At 32.2% G+C, this 26,835-nt stretch overlaps 2 protein-coding genes across 2 annotated transcripts; one reads left to right on the forward strand and one right to left on the reverse strand.

Moving 5' to 3' along the window:
• Positions 1-179: 179 nt before the first annotated feature.
• Positions 180-11,993, forward strand: LOC123708509 (mediator of RNA polymerase II transcription subunit 15). Its single transcript, XM_045659264.1, has 11 exons — positions 180-503; positions 843-982; positions 1,198-1,836; positions 1,981-2,175; positions 2,522-2,633; positions 3,888-4,060; positions 4,472-4,638; positions 5,261-5,382; positions 6,530-6,632; positions 8,771-8,994; positions 9,905-11,993. The coding sequence occupies exons 1-11, from the start codon at positions 409-411 to the stop codon at positions 10,017-10,019; spliced, it is 2,085 nt and encodes a 694-aa protein (XP_045515220.1). The 5' UTR covers positions 180-408; the 3' UTR covers positions 10,020-11,993.
• Positions 11,994-12,325: 332 nt separating this feature from the next.
• LOC123708727 (tripartite motif-containing protein 45) lies at positions 12,326-26,826 on the reverse strand. The gene is made up of 11 exons (XM_045659576.1): positions 26,447-26,826; positions 19,518-19,675; positions 18,930-19,097; positions 17,122-17,295; positions 16,518-16,694; positions 15,235-15,432; positions 14,724-14,934; positions 14,427-14,518; positions 13,723-13,875; positions 13,462-13,597; positions 12,326-13,135 (listed from the first exon to the last, which is right to left on the reverse strand). Exons 1-11 carry the CDS (start codon positions 26,760-26,762, stop codon positions 13,017-13,019), a joined length of 1,902 nt encoding a protein of 633 aa, XP_045515532.1. The 5' UTR covers positions 26,763-26,826; the 3' UTR covers positions 12,326-13,016.
• Positions 26,827-26,835: the final 9 nt, after the last annotated feature.

Raw genomic sequence — 26,835 nt, forward strand, 5'->3', positions numbered from 1 at the left:
ATACAGTATACTAGCAACAAAAAAATACTATTAGTAGAGGAGTAATAATATGAAGATTGATGTTTGAACCACAGACTAGTATACTTTACCCTTTCTATGTTTATTTCCTATCTAAGACAGAAAGCTACATCTGACTACAACAGCTATAACCCTAATCTTATACCTGTGTGTGTACTGTGTATAATAAACTTCAATCTTCATCGCATTTTGTGACTTGTGTTGTTCCTTGTTTTCGAATTAATTTAAATAAGCGCTTGATGATAAATAATTGGAGTATATAAAAACTGAGTTTTTATTTAACTTTTCATTCGATGATTTTAATATAAACTGAATATTTATTGAACAACAAGCATATCGGGAGGTGCGTCTTGAAATCATCTTTATTGATTTATTGTTGGTTCCATCGCAATGGATAATTTAAATTTAAAACATATGAACGCAATGCCTGGCGAAGATAATAATTGGCGAACACAGGCTTCGCGGCAAGGAATTGTTGCTAAAATGTAAGTGCTACCATTAATTAATAATATTATCACTGTCAACTATACATGATATCTAAAATATCTATAGTATTCTTAATGCATCACCTAAGTATCATTTGATTGCTGAATAGTAACTTTACTCCTAAGAAATACATAAAATAGGATCTAATCTTAACCTATGTTGCCACAAAATTACCAGTGCAGTTTAGTACATAAGTACCCAATAATCTAAACTCCTATATTGTCCATATTTATGTATTTTGTGAATGAACCTGACACAAAATATTTTTTTTTGAGTCAGGTTCATAATTACGAAAAAACTAAATGACATATTTTTAATATTCTTTGTTATATTTTTAGTGAGGAAGTAATACAGAGATCAGGTATGCAGGTAGCACGAAACAGTAGTGAGATGGAAAATCATGTTTTTATGAAAGCTAAGACCAGAGAGGAATACATGAATATGATTGCTAAACTTATTCTACATGTTAGGGAGATGTGTGAGTACTTAGATAATAAAATAGGTTTACTTGAAGAAGTTTAATAATATGTAAACTAAATATTTTTCATTATTACTTTAAAATTTAATTGGTTATAAGCTTGTTTCTATTACTTTGCAAGTTTTTATTTATGTTCCGTAAGATGGAATTATTTTGATCTCCTAAAATAATAGTTTACACAATGATGAAAAACTATTTGTTATTATAAATTTTAGCTCAACCAAAGCAAAACCCCAATGCACCTAACATGCAAGGTCCAAACCAAAATCAACCAAATAACCAGGTTCAAAATCAACCTGGCCCACCACCACAAGGTTCTAACAGTCAACCAGGTATGGCCACAGATCCCATTAATGCTTTACAAAATATGGCTTCACAAGGCACAAGAAATCAAATGATGAACATGGGTCAAGGTCAAATGCAACAGCAGGGAGTCATGGGGCCTAATCAAGGGATGGCCATGCAAGGTCAAATGGGACCACAAGGACCAATTGTATCACAAGGAGGGCCTCAGTCTCAAACTGCTACCAATCTGTTACAAACCTTAAATCAAAGACCTCAACTAAATATGCAATTGCAGTCGAAGCTTGGAGGGCCAATGGGAATGGTCCCCAATCAAGGGCAAATGGGTAGTAATATGGTTGGTGGGATGGGCATGAGTAATTCTATGTCGCAACAACAGAATATGGGAGCTGGAGGGATGCAATCAATGATGCCTAATATGTCTATGTCAAATATGATGCCAATGTCTGGTGGAAATAGTATGGGTCAGATACAGTGTAATCAAGTTGTTGGTGGCATGAGTGGACAAATGGTGCAGAATTCCATGCAGGGCCAAATGTCTAATCAAATGGGTAAGTTTTCAAAATATAAGGCAATATTTAATAAATCCATTTCAAGTAATGTTTAATAAATTCATATTACATACAATTATAACAAATGATGTATATTAAGCTATAAAAAAACAATTTTTCAATCTGCATAATTTTAAAATCTAGTAGGTGGAATGGGTAATAGCCAAATGGTGAATATGAACATGCTACAAATGCATGGGCGGGCGAGCGGCAAACCGGATGTGATGATGGGCGGAGGATACACACCCCGTGGACCTCCACCCAACCAGTTTCTACGTCAGAGTCCTTCCCCTTCAGCTTCTTCACCAAATATGGGTGGCCCCAGTCCTGTCTCTATGGGTAATCTTGTATATCTAATAAAATTAAAATAATTCAGTAACACTGCCACCCTATATGGAGTCTTGGCCTCATATGAAACTGTATGTACATAGTTCAGCTAAACAAAAATGTTTCTCTGTATCTTATACACGTAAAACACAACTTATTAAAAATAATAGCTCAGTAACATATATTATATTTCCTATGGGGTTTGATATATTTCTGATAATATATTTGCTTTAGATGTCACTTAGACACATTATGTGATTTTAATAGTTTAACCTCATATTCAAACGAAAATTAAATCTTCATATAAATTTCACTGATAATATTACAAAGACAATTATTATATAAATTTTGTTTACAGGTGGGGGTGTTTTAACTGGAGCTCTGGCATCTCCCATGTCGACGTTAGGGGGCTGCGGTGGCGCCGCTGGTAGCCCTTCGCCCTCTGCATCGCATATGGGTCTTCAGCAACGGTGAGGATGGATATGAACTTTATATTACCATCTCATTTATAAAACTTACTGGTTGTGTTTGTAATGATAGTCACAATCTAAGGAAAAAACATTTTTTATTTACTTCGTTATACTTTTAGTTATAACAGTGTTCTTTTACTAGAAATCTTTGGTTCTTGATTTTAATTAAATTAAAGCGAGATTAAACAGCATGGATTATATATACGAAAAGTGAATTTCTCCTGAATATATTTAAGAATACTTTTATACTGTAATAGTGTTGTTGTTGTCGAATTTTGAATCTAAGGTGTGGAGAGTGGAAGGGATTTCCTCCACTGCGGACATTGAAGAAATATCCATCGATTTTTTAAATACTTATATTTAACTATACTAAACAAATTTATATTAATTTATTGTAAGTAGACGCGTTTAAGTATTATTTACTATATCTTAACGCTACAAATATAAATGTATAAAATTACCACAGACAATATACAAAGCCAAAACAAATTTCATTGTTAAAAACAGTCGATTAAGTACATTAGCAGATAAAAACAAAACAGGAATTAAACATTAAACAAAAGACAATTTATTATTGTAAGGAAATTTGAATTTGTTAATACTGCTAAATAAAGTCAAAATCCTCCCACTTCCTAAATATTTCCTCACACCTTCTTTCGTGAGGTGGAAAATGTTAACATCTTCATCACAAGTATTGTAGTTAGCTAAAATCCGTAACATTTTCGTATTGCGCATTAATTCGTGCACGCACGAGACACATGGAACAATTATGAATATCTTGTCGCATACGGAGGAGGGACTTGTAAAGAAATTATTGACAGCAAATATAATTTGTCCCTTCATTGTCTTTCGGTGTCCTATAGGTCCGTTCAAGGATTACGTAAGCAGTGTTACAGTAATGTATCCCATTGCTGTAATTTGATAATTGGATAAATTGCCCCTCCTCTTGCCAGTCAATGTAAGCAAAGCTCTCAAAAATAATAGTACATAAACATTATTTTTTTGTAGGAATACTCGACATGCATAGACAATGTGTAAAAAAGTAAATAATTATTGGTGTCGTAATGCCTAAATAAGAACCCAACCCCTTATAGTGCTTATGTAATATCACATGACTTGTTTCCTTACAACATAAAAGCTTACAAAAGGACGTCATATATTTCACCATATTAAGGCAATATAGCATTTTTAGTGTCAGTTTGCATTGTTAAAACTATACAAAACTTTAGTTTTTTATGAAAATTCCCTTTTTAGTGTAAACATGGGGATGGTGGCGTCACCATCATCATCTCTTAATACCCCTGTGGGAGCAAGCGTGGCATCCCCGGGAGGTGAAGAGGCTGCTTATAGAGAGAAGGTCCGCCAACTCTCCAAGTACATAGAGCCGCTACGTCGCATGGTTATGAGGATGGTTAACGAAGGAGAAAGTGAGACAACTTTTTTAATACATTTAAATATCAAATCAACAGCTTTAACTATAACTAATAAAATCTTTGTTATTAGTTATAATTAAAGCTATTGCTTTGTAGTTGTTTAAAGACCGTATTAAAATAATAATATCGAATATAATTCGTAAGTTAAATAGTAGTAAAAAATGCGCTGTTATATTCAAATAAATAACTTAAACCTTTTATACTTTGTTAACCGTAGAAATATTGAGGTTTTAAAGCAAAAAACGATACATGACTTTTTTACTTGAAATGTAGAGTCTAATCACATTTCATTTGACCAATCACAACCAAGGAAACAGCGTCATTGTTCAGTCATTTGTTTTTATTCCGCTATGTCTGTTTTATTCTTCATTACTGCGTCACATTTTAAAACAATATAAAAATTAGATGTGGAAAAGTTGACAAAAATGAAGAATCTCCTGGATATATTGTCGAACCCGAATAAGCGCATGCCGTTGGAGACTCTAATCAAGTGTGAAGTGGTGTTGGAAAAGTTGGACTTCAAACGCAGTGAGGGTGTCGGATTGGGCTTAGGACTACCGCCACCTGGAAAGGTATTTATATGTATTCGCTAATAATAAAGTGTTATATAATTTTATTTAAAAGAAAGCAGATGGTATACAATTAAGGAAATGGAGTTCAGAAATTATTTTTGAAAAGTATAGCATATTTATGAGAGCCACTATGTATTTCAAATTTTGTAAGCGATTTAACATAATTTAAACTTTCATATGTCATTCGAATTACAAACATTAAAACGGTTCTATAAATATGTACTTCAGTCTATGACATGTCAATTAATCTGTGGCTAACGCGTTTGGCGCCATTTCTGCTAGTATAGACTGTACATAAACACCAAACTTGTTCTAGTTTTATTTACTTAACTTTAAAGACAACAGTGCGTGGATTTAAAATTAAGAAAAATACATCATTATTTCACCTATACTAATATTACAAAAAAATTAAAGATTACTATTTTTCTATGTTTAAGGCGAATAAATCCAAACCAGTGTACTTTAAAAACTTAGCATTAGTGTTACATTATCCCCGAGTATATATATATTTATTTCCAAAATCTTTTAAAAATTAATCTACGCCCGTGTGTGCGTGTGACCATAGATTACAGTAAACGTATGACAAATGCTACAATTTCATAAACGTTTAAATTATTTTCAGGAGCAAATCTTCAATCCACTTCTAGAAGTAGTGAACAACTGTTTGTCCAGTCCGCTCGCCAATCACACCCTCAAACGTACTTTTGGATCTACGCTTGACGCCCTCAATGGCCCTGAGATCAAGTAAAAAAAAAATATTTTATTAAAATAATAATTCATTCGGATGATATTTCCGTAGAGTATTTTCAGTATGTGGTCTCATTCTAATGATATTATATCTACCACCCGCTCGTCATCGGCTTGCCAAGTGGCTTTTCTCCAATCGCTTTTGTTTGTGACCCGCGCTAGCGAGAGATAGCGACCATGTTTGTGAATATCGTTCCATGGATTATGTGGTCGTCCTCTACCACACGTTTCGTGATGGGGACACTAGATTACTGGACCATTTCTCCCTTATATCTCTTACAATTTTCCCACTTCGATGTCAGCTTAATGGTCGTTCCAAAGTCCTCTGTCCAATTCAACTCACTTTCACAAAATTGTCCGTTAATAATATGATAAAAAATTTAAAGAAAACAGTTTTTCAACGGATAGAAGTTATGTATTATGCTATGCTTACAGCGTATGCATATGCGTATAACTTCAATCCGTTGAAAAAGTGTTTTCTTTAAATGTGTAAAAGTTATTTTAATAAAAGACAATGCTATGGCAAAAAATGTTATTTACTTGTAGGAAGCGAATGAGTATCTGTTTTGTTTTTTGTTATAAAATAATTGAAATGTTTTTGTATAGTCTAATAATAATACTATTTAGTTATGGTAATGGTACTTTGGTTCATCTTTCCATTCACCGCACGCTAATTCAATTCTAATCTACTCAGACAAATTAATTTACCATAGAATGTAAAACATATTAACAAAGCAATAAATATCAAATCTGTTATTTCTACTTATCTTTGACTCACTTTCACCGCACGGCTCTGTCCTAAGACAATTATTCTTCATTAACTTCTATACCTAGTTCTCATTTTTCATATATAGTATATTTAAGTTTGACTATGTATACAAAAGTCCACCACCTGTGTCAGACACAGGAGGCTGATCACCAACTTGCCTATTACAAGAAACAATTCACGAAACGGATACAGAAATCTGAGGCCCAGACCTAAAAGGATGTAGCGGCGCTGGATTTTTTAATTATAATTCTCCCACTCTGGTACTTATTTTTTTAGGCCTGCAAGAGATCGCTTAGTTCAAGAAGTATCTTATAAATGATAATGTGTAATTAAGTGAAAAGAAAGTAACTAAGTACTACGTAAAATATTTTACAGAAACTTACCGGCGCCACAGAAAATTGCTAAATACGTAGAACCAGTATCAGAAATACCAGATGTATTGCAAGGAGAGATTGCGAGGCTAGATTCCAGATTTAAAGTAAGTAACCTTTACTGGCACCAAATATTTTTCTCGTAATATTTGAATTTCGAATGTCAACTGTCACAATGACATACACAGATTAAATAAATAAATAATCGTTTTCTTAAGATAATTAGTAGAAAGTCTTGTAGTCAAAGTATGGTGTTTACATATTTTGGTTTTAACTAGCTTACCCCGTTGTTTTCTTTTGATGTGTTTGTTTAGTTTCCCAATCTTTTACTTGAAACTGGCACAAACTCAAAAAAGTATGGTGTTGGTAATAAATATGTATAAGTTACATATACATATTTATTACCAACGAAATTTTATAACAATACAGATATATTCGGTCAATACTTATTCGGCATAAGTGCATGTGGTTTGTACCACCAAAACGTATATATTTTATTTATTTGCTAGGAGATAAATTATAATTTAACTTCTATAGTATTTTACTTAACTCTGACCACGTAGGACATTTAGCGTCATAGTTTGCCATTGAGCCATTCTTAGGATATCCTACATGAAACCTTTTCGCTATTCAACTTCATAATTGTTCAATGAAACAAAACTTTTAACGCTAAGATACTAGAACTATACTTAATATCAATATCCAGACTTTTTTGGAAGCAAACACCGACCACATCACATCATTCACAACGCTTTATCTCCGTCAGAGAGGCCTCTTTTCATCGTTAACCACTTTATTCAAAACCAAATTTTCACTAACGATTTAAAACTTTATACATTTACTAACAATCTTAAACGTCATTTTCACAAGTTGTCCTACTGAAACAGAAAATATTATTATTGTCCAACAAGAGGTTAATTATTAAATTTATGTTATGTAGAAATTATTGTCAAGTACCTAAGGCTTAGCTGCCTACGACACAGGGAATCCTAGTGTCGGGGCTAGCGTACTTACATTTTCAGTAAACATCTTTCTGAATGTATATTTCTTTTGGCGTGTTAGGGAAAAATGATGAGAGTAAATTTTTACGATGCGCGCGCGCACCGTCACAAAAAACTGACACTCTGAAGTTAGCATAGAATCAACATTTTAAAATAAAAAAGTGACCATTTCTTTAGAAATATTTTTTTATATTTAAATAAAGTTTATTTACCTAGATAATGCGTTATAAAAAAACTTTCAATGTATTGAATAAATTTTTCTATTGATAGTATAATTTTTTTCTACAAACAAAGAATAAAATTTATAAAAAGATTTTTATCTTGTTACGCCAAAGAAGTATCTAACGCGTGTAAAAGTACAAACACATGTTTTTTTAATTGTGTATAATAAAGTTTTTTTTTTATTCTTTCTTTCATTAGCTTCATTCATAATTCATCAAAAACTAGTTGCGATGTTATTTTTATTAATTTATTTATTATTACCACATTTTCACAAATAAACTAATGAATTACCCAAAAATATGAATGTGACCATCAGAAATGTAACTAAACAATGAAAAATAACTATAAACTGCATGAAAACTATTAAAAATACAAGTATTTATGAGATGCTGGCATATTTCGCTAACTGCCAATAGTTATTTATTTTCTCATCAGTATTCCTACAGCTACTTACTGAACAATATCCAAACAAACACATTATAAAAGTCAAAAACGGAATACACATTCAAACGTCAACGTAAAGCACAGTTGCCAATTTTTACCTTATTTTTACTAAAAAATAAAACAAAACCAAAACTTATATTATTATAAAAATCTAAATTCTTAGTTCTAAGATGCATTGATCATTACAATATATATTTAATATAAAAGTAGAATTAATAAGGCCATTGTTAATAAAATATACTAGAGTTTAAAAAAAAATTAGTTACATTAAATATTTTGCTGTTAATTTGTTTTATAATCAGAAGGTATACGATACATGACTGAGTTACGTAAATAGTTTGTTTAGTATGCCTTGTATTGTATGAAGAAGGGGTGTGAAACAGTAAAACCAATAAGTCAGGGCAGTCAATTAACCGTTGCAAGTGGCGTGTAAAAACATCAGGTTGTATTGTTTATGTCTCCATTCTAATGATTCAATAACAAAGTACTTGACGAATATATATAGTTACTATACTTTCATAAACCCGAACTATTATTATGTTATGACCTTGAATTAAGTTTACTTAAAATTTTTGAAGGTTTCACTCGATCCCTTACAATTAATGGGTGCTGAGGGATGCATAACACTGACGGCTCAGTTAGATGATGCCCGGCTACCGTGTGTGGCCGCCGTACACGTGTCTGTCCCAAGAGATTACCCGCAGTCGTCCCCAGCCAGACTTAGGCCCAAGGCCACTCGCCCCGACCAGCCTCATCCCTTCTTGGCGAGAGTTGAACGCGCTATGGACGCTCGGTGTGCCAAGTAAGTAAACTAGTAGTAAAGTATTATGTTTTTTTTCATATACGTAATACATAATAGAGTTGTATTGAACTTATGACTAAAGTCTTTAAAGGCAACTCTTAACTTAGAGGTCGTGCGTTCCAATTCCGGATATGAACCAATGTCTTTCTATATGTGTACTTGCGCATTTGATGAAGGGAAACATCGTGGGAAAACTGATATGTGTAAGGGTAAAGGTAAGATTCAGAATCGGGACTTAGCGGTAAGTATGACTTACGTTTATCAAAAACGGACTTTTGGTTAGCCGCCCTAATGATGTCTGAAGCTTAGGCATAGACAAGAGAAAGAAATCTCATTTTTATTTTTGAATTAAAATTGAACCGTAATTGTTCATTTACTCAGCCAATTGTCTTAACAGTATAGAAGTACAAGTCACTGAAACAAGTAAAATTCTAAAAACGAATCAAATAAGGGACCCGACCCTAGTTTCTATTTTAGTTTTCTTATGTTCTAATATAATTGATGTGTATGTGTGTAAAATTTGTGATGTCATATTTTCTTGTATAATTTTATGCATATACGTTGTTTTAGAAGTTATAAATAAAGTGCCTAAGTGTTTATCGGTACATACTGTTCGACGATAAAACAGTTTCTAGCTGTTGTAATGTGGCCTGCTTAAAATGGTTATTTTATAAAATTGTTAGCATATCTATTTAGATGAAAAAGGCGGTACATAATAGTTTTGCTACAAAGCAGGCAGCAATTTATAGGAGTAAAAACAACATCTTTGACAAAGGCCTCTCAATCTTATTTCACTTAGTCAATTGTCAGCCATTGCCGCGTTACCCTTTTTAATATGATCTATCCACTCTCTAAACTATCTCTTTCCCTCTCTCTATTGATCTGTTGACATATAATTCGCTTCTTTCAGGTTACCAAAGCGCTGTTCAGTCGGCGAATTGTTAAACGCATGGGAGATGAGCGTACGACAAGCGTGCGCACCCGCAACTGTTATGTACACGCCCGTACCGGCATTAGGACTATAAATATATAAAAAATGAATAAGTATATAAAATCACAATATTGTTAAGTAAATAATCTGAAATTTGAAAAGCAAAATGAAATCTATGACATTTTTGACAGTGACATATTGTTGATTTGAAATTTGATTTTAATATGAATTATCACTTTGATTAAATAATCCTTAGGATTTTCAAGTCACTTATAAAAATATAACGTAACTCTTTCAATGATAATGTACATTTATGTTACTTTAACGTAATAGAATAGTAATTTGTATTGATATCTTGAGCAGTGTTACGATTGGAACTTAAGGTAATTACGAACACTAATACAAATCTTGTAACCTATATAACCTATACAGATTGACTGAGAACTGTCACGGTCAGAAAAATTGACGTAAGCGAATCTATCGCAGTTTAAGAATATAATAAAAATCATATGTAAAGATTCACGATATCCATAACATTTATTATCATAAGTTAAAGTTTTGTATTTTAATAATGAATTTTAGTTTTGGTGTTTACAAATGATCTTCCTCGCGTATAGTAAAATGTTGTACTAGAAGTTAGATTAACTATTTAAATATGGATACATAAGCAAAAAGCTTTTTGATGTTTTGTCTCGCTTCTTTATTTCCAAAGTGACACGAGAGTAATAGAGACAAAACATTTGAGGCTTATGAATAAAGTATTTAGCCCTTTAAATTTATTGAATGACAACGACTATCGTAATGTGTTGTGATAGATTTAGTAATTTTAAAATAATACATATAATATAAATTAAAATCAATTTTATGCCATATTTTAATAAAATAATTTCGAATATTTACACAAAATTTTCGGTATTAAACGGTTTCCTAATACATAGGTCTTGTTTAAATAAGTATTTCTCTCTCATATAAGAGCTCATTTCCATAATTAAAGTTAATAATTGGATAATTTATTATTTTGTAAATACAAAGATTATTATTATATTTAGCGCAAATCACGCTCAAATTAACAAGCTTAAGGGATCTCGAAACGAAATAGAATCAGCATAATACACTCGCTATTTTGTAATATCTATAAACAAATATAATGGGTTGGAAGATATCAATCATAACTAGAATATTTTAATCAAGTTTTAAACATTAAAAATATTTTTGTCTAATTCACGGTTAAAATACTTTACTAAAGAAAGAAACCATACAGCTTTATAAAGTCGCCAGTGTGTTATGACCCAGATGTGATATAACTGTGATACTGATATTTTTAACTACTCGCTCGTCACCCTTCAATATTGTGTCTTTATATTATTTAACAGTGGCATTACCTCCGTGTTACTATGAATATCTAGAACAAATACTTTCCGACTTTATGCTTTTTAGAAGGAGCTATAGAACAGCCGTTTGAATTTGGGTTTCTTTTAATAAAAAAATCGGATAGCCATAGAGTAAGATTTAGAGAGACATTTGTATACGAAAGTCACACTTATCGCCAAGTGTCAAAAAGGAAATGAAATTGCCTCTGAATCTTGCCCTTACTGATTCTTGTATTAAGCTACGATAGGATTTGCACGTAGATGTCAGATTAGGATTGAAGGAAGGAAGTGCGGATTTAAGTGTTGTAAACAATATTTTATCATTAAAAGACCTATTGTGGTTAAATTAGAAGAATCACAGACTTCAGTATACGGCACTTGACAATACCAAAAGTTTGAAGAAGAAGGGTTGAAGTCCAATCGAAAATATTAGATTTTGATTTATTAAGAAATTTGTAAGTAAAATAGGTATATTTTTTATATTATCTGTAACATTTTCGTATATACTAACATCGATCAGATTAGAAAATTGCAAATAAAGAAAATATCAGTTGAGTATTATTATTAGATTTAAGGTGAAATATGATATTCGAGTTTATTTTTTTATTTTCTTAATGTGAATTAATCAAAGAACGAGGTCCCTTTTGATTTTTTTAGGAAATGTATTTAAGCAATAATTTTTGTAAAATAAAGAATAGAATGTTTACTATTGTTTTATTTCTTGTGACGTAGTTAAGAAAATGTTTTCCCGCCAGCCGCCATATTTCTTCTGCAAGTGCCTAGTGACTAGTGCCCCTTCCTTTTAGGGTTAATCATAATATTCATCTTATTTCTCTTTGAATGAACTGTACGAATCTTTACTTTTTAGTTGAACTGCCAACATTAGTTAATAAGTCTATTGAATTCCAAGCCCGGTGCATGTGGTTCAGTTATAGAATGTCATAACGCACTAATCCTAAGATATTTTTATTATTTAATTACTTTAAATAACTGCTATAAATAAGAAAATAAAACAAGCGAACTATAACAATTACATTAATAATTTTATTTATAACAATCACAGTAAATACCACAGTTTAACGAATAATACTGTTTTTCTATCTACTATTTATTAGTTACATGATACATATTTTATTCTAAAACAATGTCTACGTAAGTAAAATATTTAAGACAACTTTGTAACTGGCCCGTAAAGTACCTAATCTAGAAATTTCTAATCAGTACCTCAACTTCTCAATTTTATATTTAAACTTTATACATGCGTGAACTCGTCACCAGTATGGAAAATATCACAAGTCAATCGCATTAATTTATGCTACATCTTTTTATACGCATTGCTCTAAAAGCAGCATTTTTTTAATTTGCGTAATTTCAAAGAATTTGCATTAGTTTTTAGTCCGATCACGTCGTCATACACTTTTCATATCAAATACTTACATCAGTAATTATCCTTTTAACTGAAAACGCTCGCCAAACAAGTCTTATAAATAAAGACCTATTTGATGACCTTTGAGAAGACAATAACTTAAGACACAATCGTCTATTATCACTAGTATTATCTGCCCAGTACATGTTAATCATACGTAGGTACATTTATACATTATAATACATATTATTGTGTAAGTTAACTCTGATACACCGATATTTACGCAATTTTTAAGTTCAGTTTCAAGTATGGACTTGTAGTATAGAAAAAAGTAAATGTGTATTATATTGGCATATTACAGAGAAAATTGGTATAATTGTTGTGGCGGTCTTGCGCAGGGTGCATTTCGTCTGGTATTACCACAACACGACCAGTGTCTAGTCCCAGGCCATCCAGCGTGACCGTGGCCACAACCTGTAAATGATGCCAGTATGGAGAGTTATAGAAAAATCAATTTCATTACAAAGTTGTCACAACACCACTCCGTAACTTGGCTAGACATGTACATATAATTGTATGTTTAAACGTTTTTATACAACTTTAAATATTCAATGTTTTGTCATGTTTATTTATTTCAAAAGTACCCTAGTTTTGGACAAAAAAAAACAAAGAATTTATCTACCAAGAAATCAATTATCGGAGATAAAAAACAGATAATTATTAGACATAGTTTTCAGAATAAAAGGGACATATTTTTTTTTAAATTTATAAAATATTTTATAAAAGTATTAAAGTCCGACCTTTATAACCACCAGCCATAGTAGATCCACAAGCGCAAGTAACATCCCTTCGTCCACCCGAAGAACAGAACGAGCAACAGTGGAACTGACCCGAGTGAGCTTTCATCACTCGTGCGCAGCAGGCAAATGGACTGCCCTAAATTGATAATAAAAATAAAATAATATAGCATAACATAATTTCATAATAAAACCTTTTTCTATTAAGATATATATTTATGTTTTCACGACAATATTAAATAAAATAATAATAATATATAATACCTTAATAGGAGTATTGTTAAGTGTAACAGCCAGCAAGTAAGCTCCGGGGCTAGGAGCCGCAAAAGTTACAGTATAGGAACCATCACCTCTATCTCTAACACGTGCTAAGGCGGGTCTTGCTGAGGAATCCCGTCTTCTAAAGTAGCCACAAACCTATAAAACATGATTGATGATGATGAGATCCAGAAATAGAAAAAAAAATCAAAATCAGATCAACTTCATATTAACTAATTGTATAGTTTTGAATTCTTACTCAGCGATGAGTGTTCTATTGCTGGTAATAAAGAAATAAAATATGTATATTATGGAACATAAAATACACGTATCACGTATTCCACGTTATTTGAATAGGTAGACATCCCTTCTCATCGGCAATAAAGACAGAGAAAAAGGCGGCTTAAAAAACTCTCGATACTTTTTTAAAATAGTAAATTATCAAACAACACTGATTTTAAAACAAATATCGCAAATTAAAAGGTAAAGGAAATAATATAATTAAAAATATTTTTTCGAATGTTTGTACCTATTATAAAGTATATACTTCTCAAAATCGAATTAATCTGCTGCGTGGCCTAATTAAATAAACATTATAGTTCCCTAAAAGTTCGTATACATTTATAATGTGACGTTATTTTTGTTCAATAACATATAACGTAACCATAAGCAAAAACATAATCCATGTTCCTAAACATAAATTAAACTACCTGCTCTCCTCCACACCATATCCTCTCATCTTTCCCGTCATGGAGTTCTAGTACTGTTTCATGCGGGTACTCTACTTGCAAATCTTGAAATCCTGAGAATGTTTTATGTAGTTGAGAGAATGCAACGATATGTTGTACCACAATTGGATGTTGTGTCGTGTTAGGCAACAAGCTTTATTTTTATTAAAAAAAAGCAATATAATTTTTTTTACAATTTCAAAAGAAATGTATTAATAAAGATAATTAATAAGGAATAGTAATTGAAGGGTGTGTAGGTACTTCACATTATGTGAATACCTTCGGTATTTAAAACGCATTTATCCGGGTCAGCGGCCTGCGTGAGTAGTCTTCCTACTAAGCGATTTTCCGGTCCTGGTGCGTCGGGGGCGAAGCGCAACTCGCAACGAGGGGGTTCCGACACTGGCTGAAGCTCCGTCAGCCTCTCCAGACGACGGAGTACCGGCCCGCTTAGAGACAATACCTCGTCTTCTTTGCCTTCTGAGAGGAGCTGGGAATATTAACCTTATATTGTAAAGCTTTATAATTTATAAACCTTTGCGAAAATAGAAATTTTGACTAGAAGATACCTTTTATTATGATTACCTTTTATTCAATTAATATTATAATTCAATAATCTATTATTTTTAATAGGCATAAACATATTAAAATGTTCCGTTTCTAGTCACATCATCGTACTAGTATTATAGTTATAATCAAATATCATTGTTAACAATAAGTGTTGGGACCTCGAAGAATATGTTAATTTACCAATGTTAATCTAATGTAAATGTTTCTTTTTTATACCAACCTCTTCAGCAAACTGGACCGCATCCAACGCGTGTTGTGTTCTTTCTTCCAGCTGTCGTGTCTTATGTTCTATCTTCTCTCTGCATGAGGTTCTCGCTTTGGCTGCGGCAGTACATAATGCGCGCCCGTGAGCTTCCACTGCACGCTTGTATTCTTCTGTCCATGCACGAATCTCTGCTTCCACGCGGGATGCTTGGGTCTGGAGTATAAACCTCTTAATGGATAACAATGGCTTTCGAAGATTTGCTCACTGCCTACAGTTATTTAAAGATTTTAGTAGTCGACGTTAGCAAAAGCATCTCACCATATAGGTACTCAATTTAATATTTCGCACAAGCACAGAAGTGTATAAGTATAATTTGCAATTGAATATTTTACCTAAATATGTTTATGTATAAATATTTTATGAAATATTTCCTATGGAAAATATTTGATAGCAGGACGAAGTCACCATGACCACGCACGCTGTAAAGCACGCGAAACGACGGAAAAAAATGATGTAAAATAATTTTAAGTTTATAATATAATTTTAGTTTAAGTTAGTTAGTTTAGTTTAAGTTAATAAGTTTTAGTTTTTTTTTGATATTATACGTTTATAATGATACATAACTTCAATCCGTTGAAAAAGTGTTTTCTTTAAACAAAACGAAGCTGGAAGATTCTGGCTGAAATGATGAGTCAAGCCTACACCTAGTCATTTTTAGGACAAAAGTTTAGTTACCTTGAAATAACGTTACGATAATATTTATTTTATGTCTCACCCTAAATTTACCATCTCTTTATCAGTTTTGTAAGGATGATTTATCAAAAATAATCGTAGTACTTCTACTAATTCTACTCCTCTTTAAGAACATTAAAAAAAACTAAATTAATGGCGCTGCAACCTTTTTAGGTCTGGACCTCAGATTTCTGTATCTGTTTCATGATCATTTCTAAATTTAATAGGCAAGTAGGTGATCAGCCTTCTGTGTCTGATACACGCCGTCGACTTTTTTGTTTTTCGTCACCGTTTGAGCTAATGTTAAATGCGCACAAAGAAAGAAAATCCATTGGTGCACAACCGGGGATCGAACCTACGACCTCAGAGATGAGAGTCGCAGTGTAGCCACTAGGCCAACACTGCTCCTTAGGTCAATTAAGTCTGCTTAATACGCTATAAAATACAAAACGATTGGTTAATAAATAGGCACACTCATCGCTGGAACACGCAAGTTGCAAGTAACTGTTTAGCCATCAGTACCACTATCCCGTCGAAGGTGAACTACTCTTACGAAAGTTAATTACCTCAACTTCATAAGCATGCACGTGGAGTATCCTGGTGGCTCTTTCAACATTATCTGGTACATGCTTCGCTCGCTCGCACGCGTCATGCACTTGCCGAGCGCGTTCTTTTGCCGCTCGTGAAGCGTTTGCCAGAGCATGCCCCGAATGGGATATTACACAACAATCACGACATACAACCTGAAAATTAATAATTTTTTGATTTGTTATATATCTAAATTCTATATCATATTTTCTTTTACGGTATGAGCAAGTGTCAGTAGTACGGAAGGAATGATTTATTTTTCCTTCTATTTTGTCAGCAATACATATTCAAAATTATATTATTTTATATTCTTTTCTCAGTGAAACTTTTTGTGGATATACCCAATGTGTTAATTTAATGTATTTTTTTTTGGTTTTTTACTTTTAGAGACGTATCTGTCTTGTTTCCTACATGAATAAATAAAATTAAAATAACAGTTACGTGTAGTATGAAACTGCAACATTTTCAAATCAGCGGCATCAAAATTAAACTCAACATGTTGTCAACTGTCATGTTGATTATGACGATTCTTTTGCCACCATGTAAACATAATAGTAACATAAATCGTTCAAATTAACGAACCTGCTGACAAGTAGCGCAGTATACACTCAACTCGGACCGTGGATGTTGGGTGCAATTTCTGACTGGAGGATCTATGGGATGAACGGGATGTTTGGATGTTGCCTTCTGCTTCCGATGCGAATCAGCGCACGATGTACAGACGCTCAGTAGACATTCGTCACATCTACTCTCCGCCTGAAAAAGGCTACTGCTGTATAAAAATCCATTGTTATTGTTGAAGAGTTCATCATTATTTTTTCTTTTTCATATATTTGCGTTTTTAAAATGGTAGTCTTCAGTTAGCTTTATTTGGGCACAATTAGTTATTGATTGCTTTTATGAATAATTAATCACTTAAAAATTGAACACAGACTATGTATCCAGAAGCGCTTAAAAAAATATCTTACTTATCTTAAATATAAACTATTTTTAAGGTACGCTTTTTCAATTGTATTTTATAAAGATGTGTTTTTGTTACGGGTATTATAATCCTTTATTAACATTACTTTTCGGCAATTAATTGTTTGAAAACGTATGTAGAAAAAAACGAACAATAACCCATCAATAATTATGTCATGCATCATCAATAATGATGTATACTAGTGACCGAAATAAGTTTTCAATAAAAATAGGAATCCCTCACGCCGTGTGAAGTAAACGTGGCATGTCATTGTAAATGAGGATTTCGCCTCGGAAACCGATACGCTTCGTTTAAAACTGATTTATTTGAGGACATTAGTCGATTTTGTTTGTAATTGAATTTTAACCGTGAAATTCTATGATGTATAGAGGATTCTATTTTACACAACTATAGATTGAACTTGGAATCAATAATCGATACAATTGTAAAATATATCTTATTTTGTGTTAATTGCGGCAAGTTAATTATGTCAGTCCAAAGACTATCATTGAAAATAACTGCAATAACAAATGTATAAAATTCTAGTTTAATCTATTTTAAGTTTTAAAACTATAATAGGTTATGCACAGTTATACCTCGTTTTGTGGGGAACTTAAAAAATGTTTGATTAACTATTTACCTTCAATAGCGACTTCAGTGACGGACTCAAAAATCAGTCTGACATTTCGTCCGGCTATTAGACTGTATGTAGCCTGTTGCAAACTTTAAATTGCACGGAATATTAATTAAACCACGTTAGCAATTGGTGCTATTGGTACGGTAAGGTTTGGTATTTTATTAATTTTAAATAAAACTTTTTAACGGTTATCAACGTGAACCATAACTTTACCGTTTCGTCTTTAAATACATACGGAAAAGTCTCACTTATATTCCGTGAGTAGTACTCACGTAAACAAAAGAGAACATTAATATATTCTGCAGTGTGTCTAGACGATCCCCTACTGGGACCTTACTTTCTCAGAAAATTGAATACAATTAAGTCACTTTGGGGAATTGTGTTTAGGCAATATCCACCTGAGAATTTCGTAACGACTCGTTGTGAACTTAAAAAGTGTTTTTGTCGTGGACCAAGGTATGTTGATGTAACAACAATAATTTAACTTTTTGAAGCAATAGAAACCTACACGACTGTCATATGAAAACCCCTGAATACATCCTGTATTTAATAAAACAGACATAGGTGTCAACCACCCTTCTCCACATAACAGAATATTTTTAAAAAGTTATTACATTAAAAGTATATATATAAACATTTTTCAAAGATATAAACATTGTTTGATCACACTTTTTTTTAAGTATTTTAGGAAAATTTATAAATGCTTTTCTACCATTAGGCACTCTTTAATGAGGTATTATTTAACTGTGTATTGATTTTGTACGTTACTGTTGTGATAACATAAATAAATACCTTGCAATCACTACTGCACAGATCGCATAGAACATTGGCAGCATCTCGACTTGCGATTTTCCTCAACAATACATAGTTCAAAGGTAATGCTGACACTCCACCCAAGGGCAGAGGCGTCTCCCCCAAACAAGTTGGGCATACTACGAAATGGATACTCTTGCCTGATGCCTGTAATTATAATTAAACCACATAATGTGGTTAAATCATACCATTTAAGGCAAGTTTTTTCAGGGAAGTGAAGTTGCAAAGGCGCTGGGAGAACTTATGTTAAATCCTAAGGGTAAGATTCAGAATTCAGACATTGTGGTTGGTTGTATAGGTACTAAAATGCACATTTAATTTGCTACTATCGAATATATTCTACGTGAATCGCTCTATTATTGCAATGTAGTCCAGTGTATCTGGTTACCGTTAACTGTAAATCTCGAATTACCTTGTGAACTCACTTTGTCGATTTGGCGATTTGTCGATTAATCCTTATATACCACTTGTTAATTATTGACAGGATTTTGGCCAGGTCTATACACTCATAAAAGACCGTAGAAGAAATTAGTAGGTTATAATCCGAACTTTGACGTAAGTACTCACCTTTTTTGTATAAATTCCGAATTTTCGAGGTTTCTGATTAAGACTAGCATCAGAATCAGAGTTTCTTTCACTCTCGTATCCTGATGCTGCAGAACCACTACCACTGGCACTTCCACTGCCTGATGTGGATCTAGAACTGGAGTCTTGTTGTATTGATACTGAAATTAGTTGCAATATTTTAGTCAGTGGAAAGCAACAAAAATTTAAACATAAAAGTATAATTCTTATACGTAAAATTATAATACTGCTCCAAGTGAAATGATGAAAGTTTTTATTCTTTTCGAATAACGAAACAAATAACATTTGCCACTCTAGGCCAATCACAGAAGAAAAAAAATCATTATTATGGTCGAAAAAACGGCAAAATTTTAATCTAAAATTAATTAATAATTACTATTATCGTGACCATAAATAAGCTTAAGCTTATAATATAAATATCTCCATATGATAGAGGCGAGCAAATAACCTAGGCAAGTAAATATGTGTTTCACGAAAAGTTCTTTATCTTTTTTGGTTACTTAAAATCCCAACAAGCATTTTTCTGAAAATATTTATTTAGTCTCGATCGTTACCCAACCCTGTGGTACCATTTTGTAGCCCCTGAAACAAACTAACTAATTACTTAAGATAAATGCTTGTACGCAGTATTGGCAATTTATTAATAACAGCGGAAGACACAAATGTATTGCTCATTACATCCGACACGAAACGTATTCTTTAAATAAATCGGCCTCGGGCAAGCTGAATCATCTTGGGCACTTGAAAAATATTGTTAGAGTGCATGTGATGACTATAGTTTTTTATTCTGTGCTACTAGTAGATGTATTATTACATCGTCTAAATTAAAAAAAGGAAGGAAGGAAAGAATTCGCCGTTAAAGGGATAGTAGTAAGTACACCCTCATAATACACGCCGTTAACGTTAATTTAAAATATAAAATCTTTTGTAAAATCACCTGATTTCCATATCACAAACAAAATAAAAAGCACATCCGCGTTACTATAGAATAAAATTCGTCACAGATTAAAATATTTACAAATTTCACAAATTATAGAATTGACGCTTCACGCAAGTTACGATTTAATTTTTTATTAGACTAATTCCCCAAAATTAAGTCAATTTAATTTAAGTATTTTTTGTATAATTGTAACAAGATTGTTTTTTTTGTTATATTAATTTATGTTAGCTGTGGGATTACTTTATATACGTTAGTGATATTAGGATATTTTTCCTTTTAAATAGAAATAATGAATTGTAAAAAGAAACAGTATTATAAATGTTATTAATAACGCGATAGTTTAATAGGTTCCATGGAGCTATAAAATGGAATTATCAGGTATGACTTTGATCTTGTAATTCGGATCATCATTTCCACTTCTTTGAAAGATCGCGTAAATAAACTCGAGTATGTCTGGCATATCTCAGTCATTATTATGATATAATCAAATATCATTTTTATAATTTCGAAGGAATAAAACCGGGACTTAAAAGTTGATCGATTTAAAGCAATTCCTTATTGGCTAACTTTCTTCCTGATTGATTATATTATAATAATGTATTAAAAGTACTTCTTTAGAATTGGTATTGATTTCTTTATTATAAGCTGTATATACCTAGTCTAGCCATAAATACTGAAACGAAGTAAAAAATGTTTTTTCTATTGCAAATAACATTTATTACTTTACCAGTGTATTGGTTTAATACATACATATAAAACAATTTTAAATATAAAAAGCTTATTCGAAGTAGTCTCCATGGCTGCAATACAGTCCTTTAAACGTTGAGGCCAGATATCAATAGAACCACGTACTCTTTCCATGGGAAAATTCTTCACTGCTTTCGTACGAATTGTGTTAGGGACTCTAAATTATCATGGCGTTTAGTGCAAGCCGTAATCTTTAAAACTGACCATATATCATATTATATCATCCTGCGGATTAAGATTAGGACTAGACGACGGCCAGACTTTAGCTCTGATGAAGTCCGAAAGGTTCGTTTCCAACCATGACTGCGTAGACCGAGCTTTATGACCCGGCGCCGAGTCTTGCTGGAAGGACCATTCTTGGTTATTAAACATGTTGTTGTTAAGGGGCATCATTACCTTGTCAAGAATGGTATCTTGTTACACTTGTGCCGATGTTTTGATACCTTTTTCATTAAAGTATAAGCAGTATTTATGGCCAGACTAAGTATAAATCGGGCGCGGTAGTCTATACATATCTGAATAGAATTGCTGTTCGTTTGTCTCGATAAAACTTGAGGATGGCACATATTGAAATATTTGTGGATGTTCACGAAAAGTTTTACCGTTTACATAAATAATAATTAAACAAAAATGGCTATTGAATTTTCTATTATTGAAAATATTTAATGCCTTTTTTTTAGAAATAAAAAATGTCACTTGGATGTCATATATTATTAGATGCCTTCAAATCCTTGTGTTCAATAGCTGTAGAATGAGATCTTGGTCTATTATCTATATATACTTTCGCGTTTGCTATAACCGCGAAAGTATTACCATATACCATACCATATCTCTAGTCTTAAATTGACATACAAATTTTATTGGCATACAAGAACATTTTCTTTCGGGTCTGCAAAAGTAGATTTATACATTATTTTTAATTTTCGCTAGCCAAATTATATTATCTTTCAAAGCTACCATGAAAAGCCAACTTTCCGCTGCAACTTTAGTCGGTGTAGTTTTTACTCAAAATTAGCTTGTAATTTCATTGTAATTTACTACTACAATAAAAAAATATAAGTCACTAAATGACCCGGTGAACTTAGTATCGCAATAAGTTTTGACACAAATAGATATATATATAAAATTTGTATGTCAATTTAAGACTAGAGAATATCATTTAACATTCAATATATACTTTTCGGCTTTATTATTGATTTATATTGTTTAGTAGCAAGGTTGAAACTAATCAGAAAGAATAATTTACACCTATGGTAATAGGTACTTTCGCGGTTATAGCAAACGCGAAAGTATGAAGATGTTTGATATTTTGACAGCTGAACAATCGATTGGCTGAGATTATAGTCTGTAATATCGTATGCAACCCCTAAAAAATGTTTATGCTAAAAAACGCAGTAATTCGTTGTAACTTTATAGTTCACGTTAGAATAATTTAATTTATTTTAGGAATATCAATGACGTGTAGGCCGGAACATAGCTAATGTGCATCTAAATATAGCTCAGCCACCCGGCGTGCCATAAACAATAATATTGATTTTGATTTACAAACGTTACCGATCTGTATTATTTTACTTCTAACATACGAAATAAACATAAAACAAAAAAACACCTCATCGCGTTACGCGTTTATGTTAAAAATTCATTTCGCTTTGTATATCAGTAATTTAAAAATACAGTAATATTAGTCTTTTCTAGAAATAAAAATATATCGAAGATCTCGATGTTTACTTAGACCGTAAATTATTCCTTGACAAAGTCAAAGTGAAAGTAAAAAATCATTTATTCATTTAGTAGGTAACACAATGTATGTAATGAACTCCAATTGACGATTAAATTCTGCTCTTCGTATCTTAGGATTTATAACACGTGTCTCCAAATCATTTAAAGATAAAACATCTATATATACATTCCTTGTGCAGTCTCTTTTTTTTATAGAACAGGGGGCAAACGGGCAGGAGGCTCACCTGTTGTTAAGTGATACCGCCGCCCATAGGCACTCTCAATGCCAGAGGGCTCGCAAGTGCGTTGCCGGCCTTTTCTAGAATACGCATTTTCATTCCTGTGAATTTCCCATTTTGTTTCCATGTTAATTCTATTCTCCAGTCTAAACTTAGTACTTACACGGCCTCATGAAATGACATATAAATATGAAAATTTGATTTGCTGAAGTGGGTTTCAAATTGTAAATTTTTCTACAGATAAACCGTCTTCACTCGGAGATAATTATAAAATTGTACCCGTGATTTCGTCGACTTTTTAGTTAAAAAAACTATATATAATAAATAGTAACAAAACCATGTAAAGCCTAGTATTTCACTTTATTTCATTAATAATAAAAACAGTATTAATGAAGTAAAGTGAAATACATGTTTTTTTTATATCTCAGTATAAAATCAAATCATTCCTGAATGGGTTATCTAAATTACGGTGACTATATATAATAATAAAAGTTTTAAAATGCATTGAGTTTAATTTAGTAACAACAGTTCAATGTTAGTAATCTTTGTTAACTTAAACAGATTCAGTTGTCCTTGCATTCATAGTTAGGATATAACCAACCGAAGATTACAAATTTTATTTGGCAAAGAATCACTAGAAATGTGTCAGTAAACACGTGCAAGTAAGCCAATTATTTTCAAAGTAGGTTGCCCCGTAAGGCTTCAGCTGTTCAGAAGCTTGTTGCCTTCACATTATTTTATGCCTGGCCTTATTTGTGTATTTTAAATCTAATACGCTATTAAATATTAATTAATAGACACATAAGCTATTAAAAGCGCTTAACATTCAGAACAAAATAAAAATTTGGATTTAATTGTTATGACGACTGCTAAAGACAAAACTCAATTTATCTCTTTTAATAACCAGCGCTATCTTGTTATCGGAAACGTTAAATTACTTAGTAAGGTAACTCAATCATTCATATAATATAAATATGTTTATTATGGAACATAAGTAACACTTGAACGTCGTTTGAATAGGTAGACATCCCTAGTCATCGGCAATGAAGACAGAGAGAAAAAGCCGGCGTAAAAAACTCTCGGTACTCTTTTAAAATAGCAAATCATCAAATAACACTTATTTAAAAAAAAATGTCTCAAACAAATTAGAAGTAGCCTGTCTAGCACTAGTCCCAGGCCTTTTTATCAACTAAATAATCGTTAACTTTGTAGTAAGCCTTTTTACACAGCTATTTTTCTTGGAAATTCGGCTTCCAAAATATTTGACACCCATCATGACCCGAATACAGACTTGTTGATCGTCTATGGTCAAAACAAAAAACTTTTTACTTAAATTCGTTGAATGTAAAATATATCTTTAATTATTTACACATAACAAAATAATATACAGTAAAATTAAAAATATTATCGCATTGCATAATCTTCAACAACATAACATATGTACAACATCATCAACTCCCAATTAAATAAATATTTAATTTCATGTTCATGAATATTATTCTATTATGGGGCATTAATTTATTGAAAACGAAAGTTTTCTCATCTTTCCCATTAGTTTGACCTATTTTGCAATCAAATTCATCTGCTTACCAATCTATTGTAACTATTAACGACTCGTTATATTTAAGAGCTCAAGCCAGATGTTAACACTGGGCGACTGTAAACTTTTGTTTTATTTCTATTGACCAGTAGAATTTTTATTGGTCTTTTAGAGCGGTTTCAGTGATGAAATCAAGATTTTATTATATCTTTTTTATACACTCAAGCAATGAACATTAATGGCGGAGCATCTCGCAGCTTCCAATTATGAAAGATGGCTATGAATGGGGTAGACACATGTTTGTTTGAACGGAATAATTGATAAGAATCGTTGAGAATGAAACGCTTCGAATCGAAATACTAAGGACACACGCAGTGAAGAATTAACGCTAGAATCTATTGCCAAAATCACTTGTCTACATTAATGATATTTCAAATACTTCTTTGGAAATATGGTTAGACCGGCACCTAAATACTAGTTTCGATGCTCGGTCGAAGAGCAAATGATTTAATTCTCCGCCTGATAGAAGGGATTCGTTGAATATAAATATGCTGGACACAAATATGGCTTCTCTTGTCGAACCTATAGTCCAGTTCTTTCATATTTCCATATAAGAAAAATCTGTATTTTTAATACCCCTAAATGAAGATCTTAAGTGTCACTAAATACTATTAAAAAACTTAGAAAAATGCCTAAAGCGATGCATGTGAGATATCTATCTATCTATCTATATATAGGTATATTTGTATAAACATTTTAAGACTAAGCAATTAACAATATACCATTTACAATATATATTCTTCTTTGATACAATGCTTTTAGAAATACACATTAAAATTTTGAAACTAGTTCTCTGACTGTTTCGCAAGATTTTGGCAAACAAAAATAGGCTTCGCTTTCACAATAATATTTATGTGTAATGTATATTTTGATCTATCAGTTAATTAGGGTAATGCGTAAACAGAAGGTATAATTAGATGACATTTAATGTTACGTGATTTTTATTGGTTTAATTTAGAATAAGTGACGTAGGTGTAATTATATATAGTTAGTAATCTCTGTAACTCTTATCATCCTGGTGGTTAGTAGCCTGAAATCCGTAAAATACAAATATCTGTGTTTATTGGATAGTTTTTCAATTCTTAGAATAAACATGAGACACAACCGGGATTAGATCGCACGACCTAAGGCTGAGTGATATACTTTCGGACTAAGCTACAGCTTGCTAGTTATTAAATGGTCGGTTTAAACTACACAAGACATGGGACGGAATTTACAACTAGGAACGTTTTACAATTCGACGGGTAAATTTTTTTCTACTATAAAATTCTTACAGCTACAATTTCTTAAACCTTTAAACAACGAGGTCCACTAAAACTTATAATATTATTAAAATGTATTCAAATACATAGACACAATATGTTATTAAACATGTTTTACTCCAATGACAACTATAATTATTAACTAACATAATACGCGGTACCTAGTAACGTTTTTTTTTATTTATGCAGTGACACACGATAGCCGTATACAAACTTAATTCTGGTTTGTAATTGAATAGTACTGCTTAAGCATTAAATTTACTACTATGTACTGATTTAGAAAACTAAGCTGCAAATCCTTTATCCTAAAATCTATATAAGGCTTCAATAACTTAAACTAATATTCACCTATCACCTCGTGTAATTCACTTAAATGCGCGGCCTAATCTAAAATCAATACATACCATCTATATCGCTCCAGTTTTCTGACTCTCCTTCCAACGGTAGACCCTGAAGACACCTTGTACAGAAGCTGTGAAGACAGGCAAGCAATCTTGGCTCCACCAGCTCCTTCTTGCACACCCCACACTCCCATTCTTTAATCACGTTGTCTAATTGGTACGCAGATGTCCTGGCTGGCATGTTTTGGCTCCCAGGTCTAGACCTAACCTTCATAGGACTGTTCCCAGCACTTACTGAGGTTTGTTCTAAAGACTTGCGTCTGTCCTGCTTTTTCCTTGAGAAACTGCCGAATATATAAAAAATTCGATCCACCTCCATTCTGAAATATCGTCCCTCACATTATTTCTGTAGCTCTGTGTTTATAAATAACGTGCTACTACGCCGAATGGTT

The sequence above is a fragment of the Pieris brassicae genome, chromosome 4 (genome assembly GCF_905147105.1).
Source record: "Pieris brassicae chromosome 4, ilPieBrab1.1, whole genome shotgun sequence".
NCBI lineage: Eukaryota > Metazoa > Arthropoda > Insecta > Lepidoptera > Pieridae > Pieris > Pieris brassicae.

What these genes read in the sequence shown, in the direction of transcription:
- LOC123708509 (XM_045659264.1), top strand. Translation starts at nt 409, where the DNA reads ATGGATAATTTAAATTTAAAACATATGAACGCAATGCCTGGCGAAGAT. An exon ending in CCCCAGTCCTGTCTCTATGG is followed by an intron (nt 2,176 to 2,521) that starts GTAATCTTGTAT and finishes TTTTGTTTACAG; the next exon opens with GTGGGGGTGTTTTAACTGGA. An exon ending in GACTACCGCCACCTGGAAAG is followed by an intron (nt 4,639 to 5,260) that starts GTATTTATATGT and finishes AATTATTTTCAG; the next exon opens with GAGCAAATCTTCAATCCACT.
- LOC123708727 (XM_045659576.1), bottom strand. Translation starts at nt 26,762, where the DNA reads ATGGAGGTGGATCGAATTTTTTATATATTCGGCAGTTTCTCAAGGAAA. An exon ending in TGTGCAGTAGTGATTGCAAG is followed by an intron (nt 17,296 to 18,929) that starts GTATTTATTTAT and finishes AGCCTTTTTCAG; the next exon opens with GCGGAGAGTAGATGTGACGA. An exon ending in TGCATGCTTATGAAGTTGAG is followed by an intron (nt 15,433 to 16,517) that starts GTAATTAACTTT and finishes TTTATACTCCAG; the next exon opens with ACCCAAGCATCCCGCGTGGA.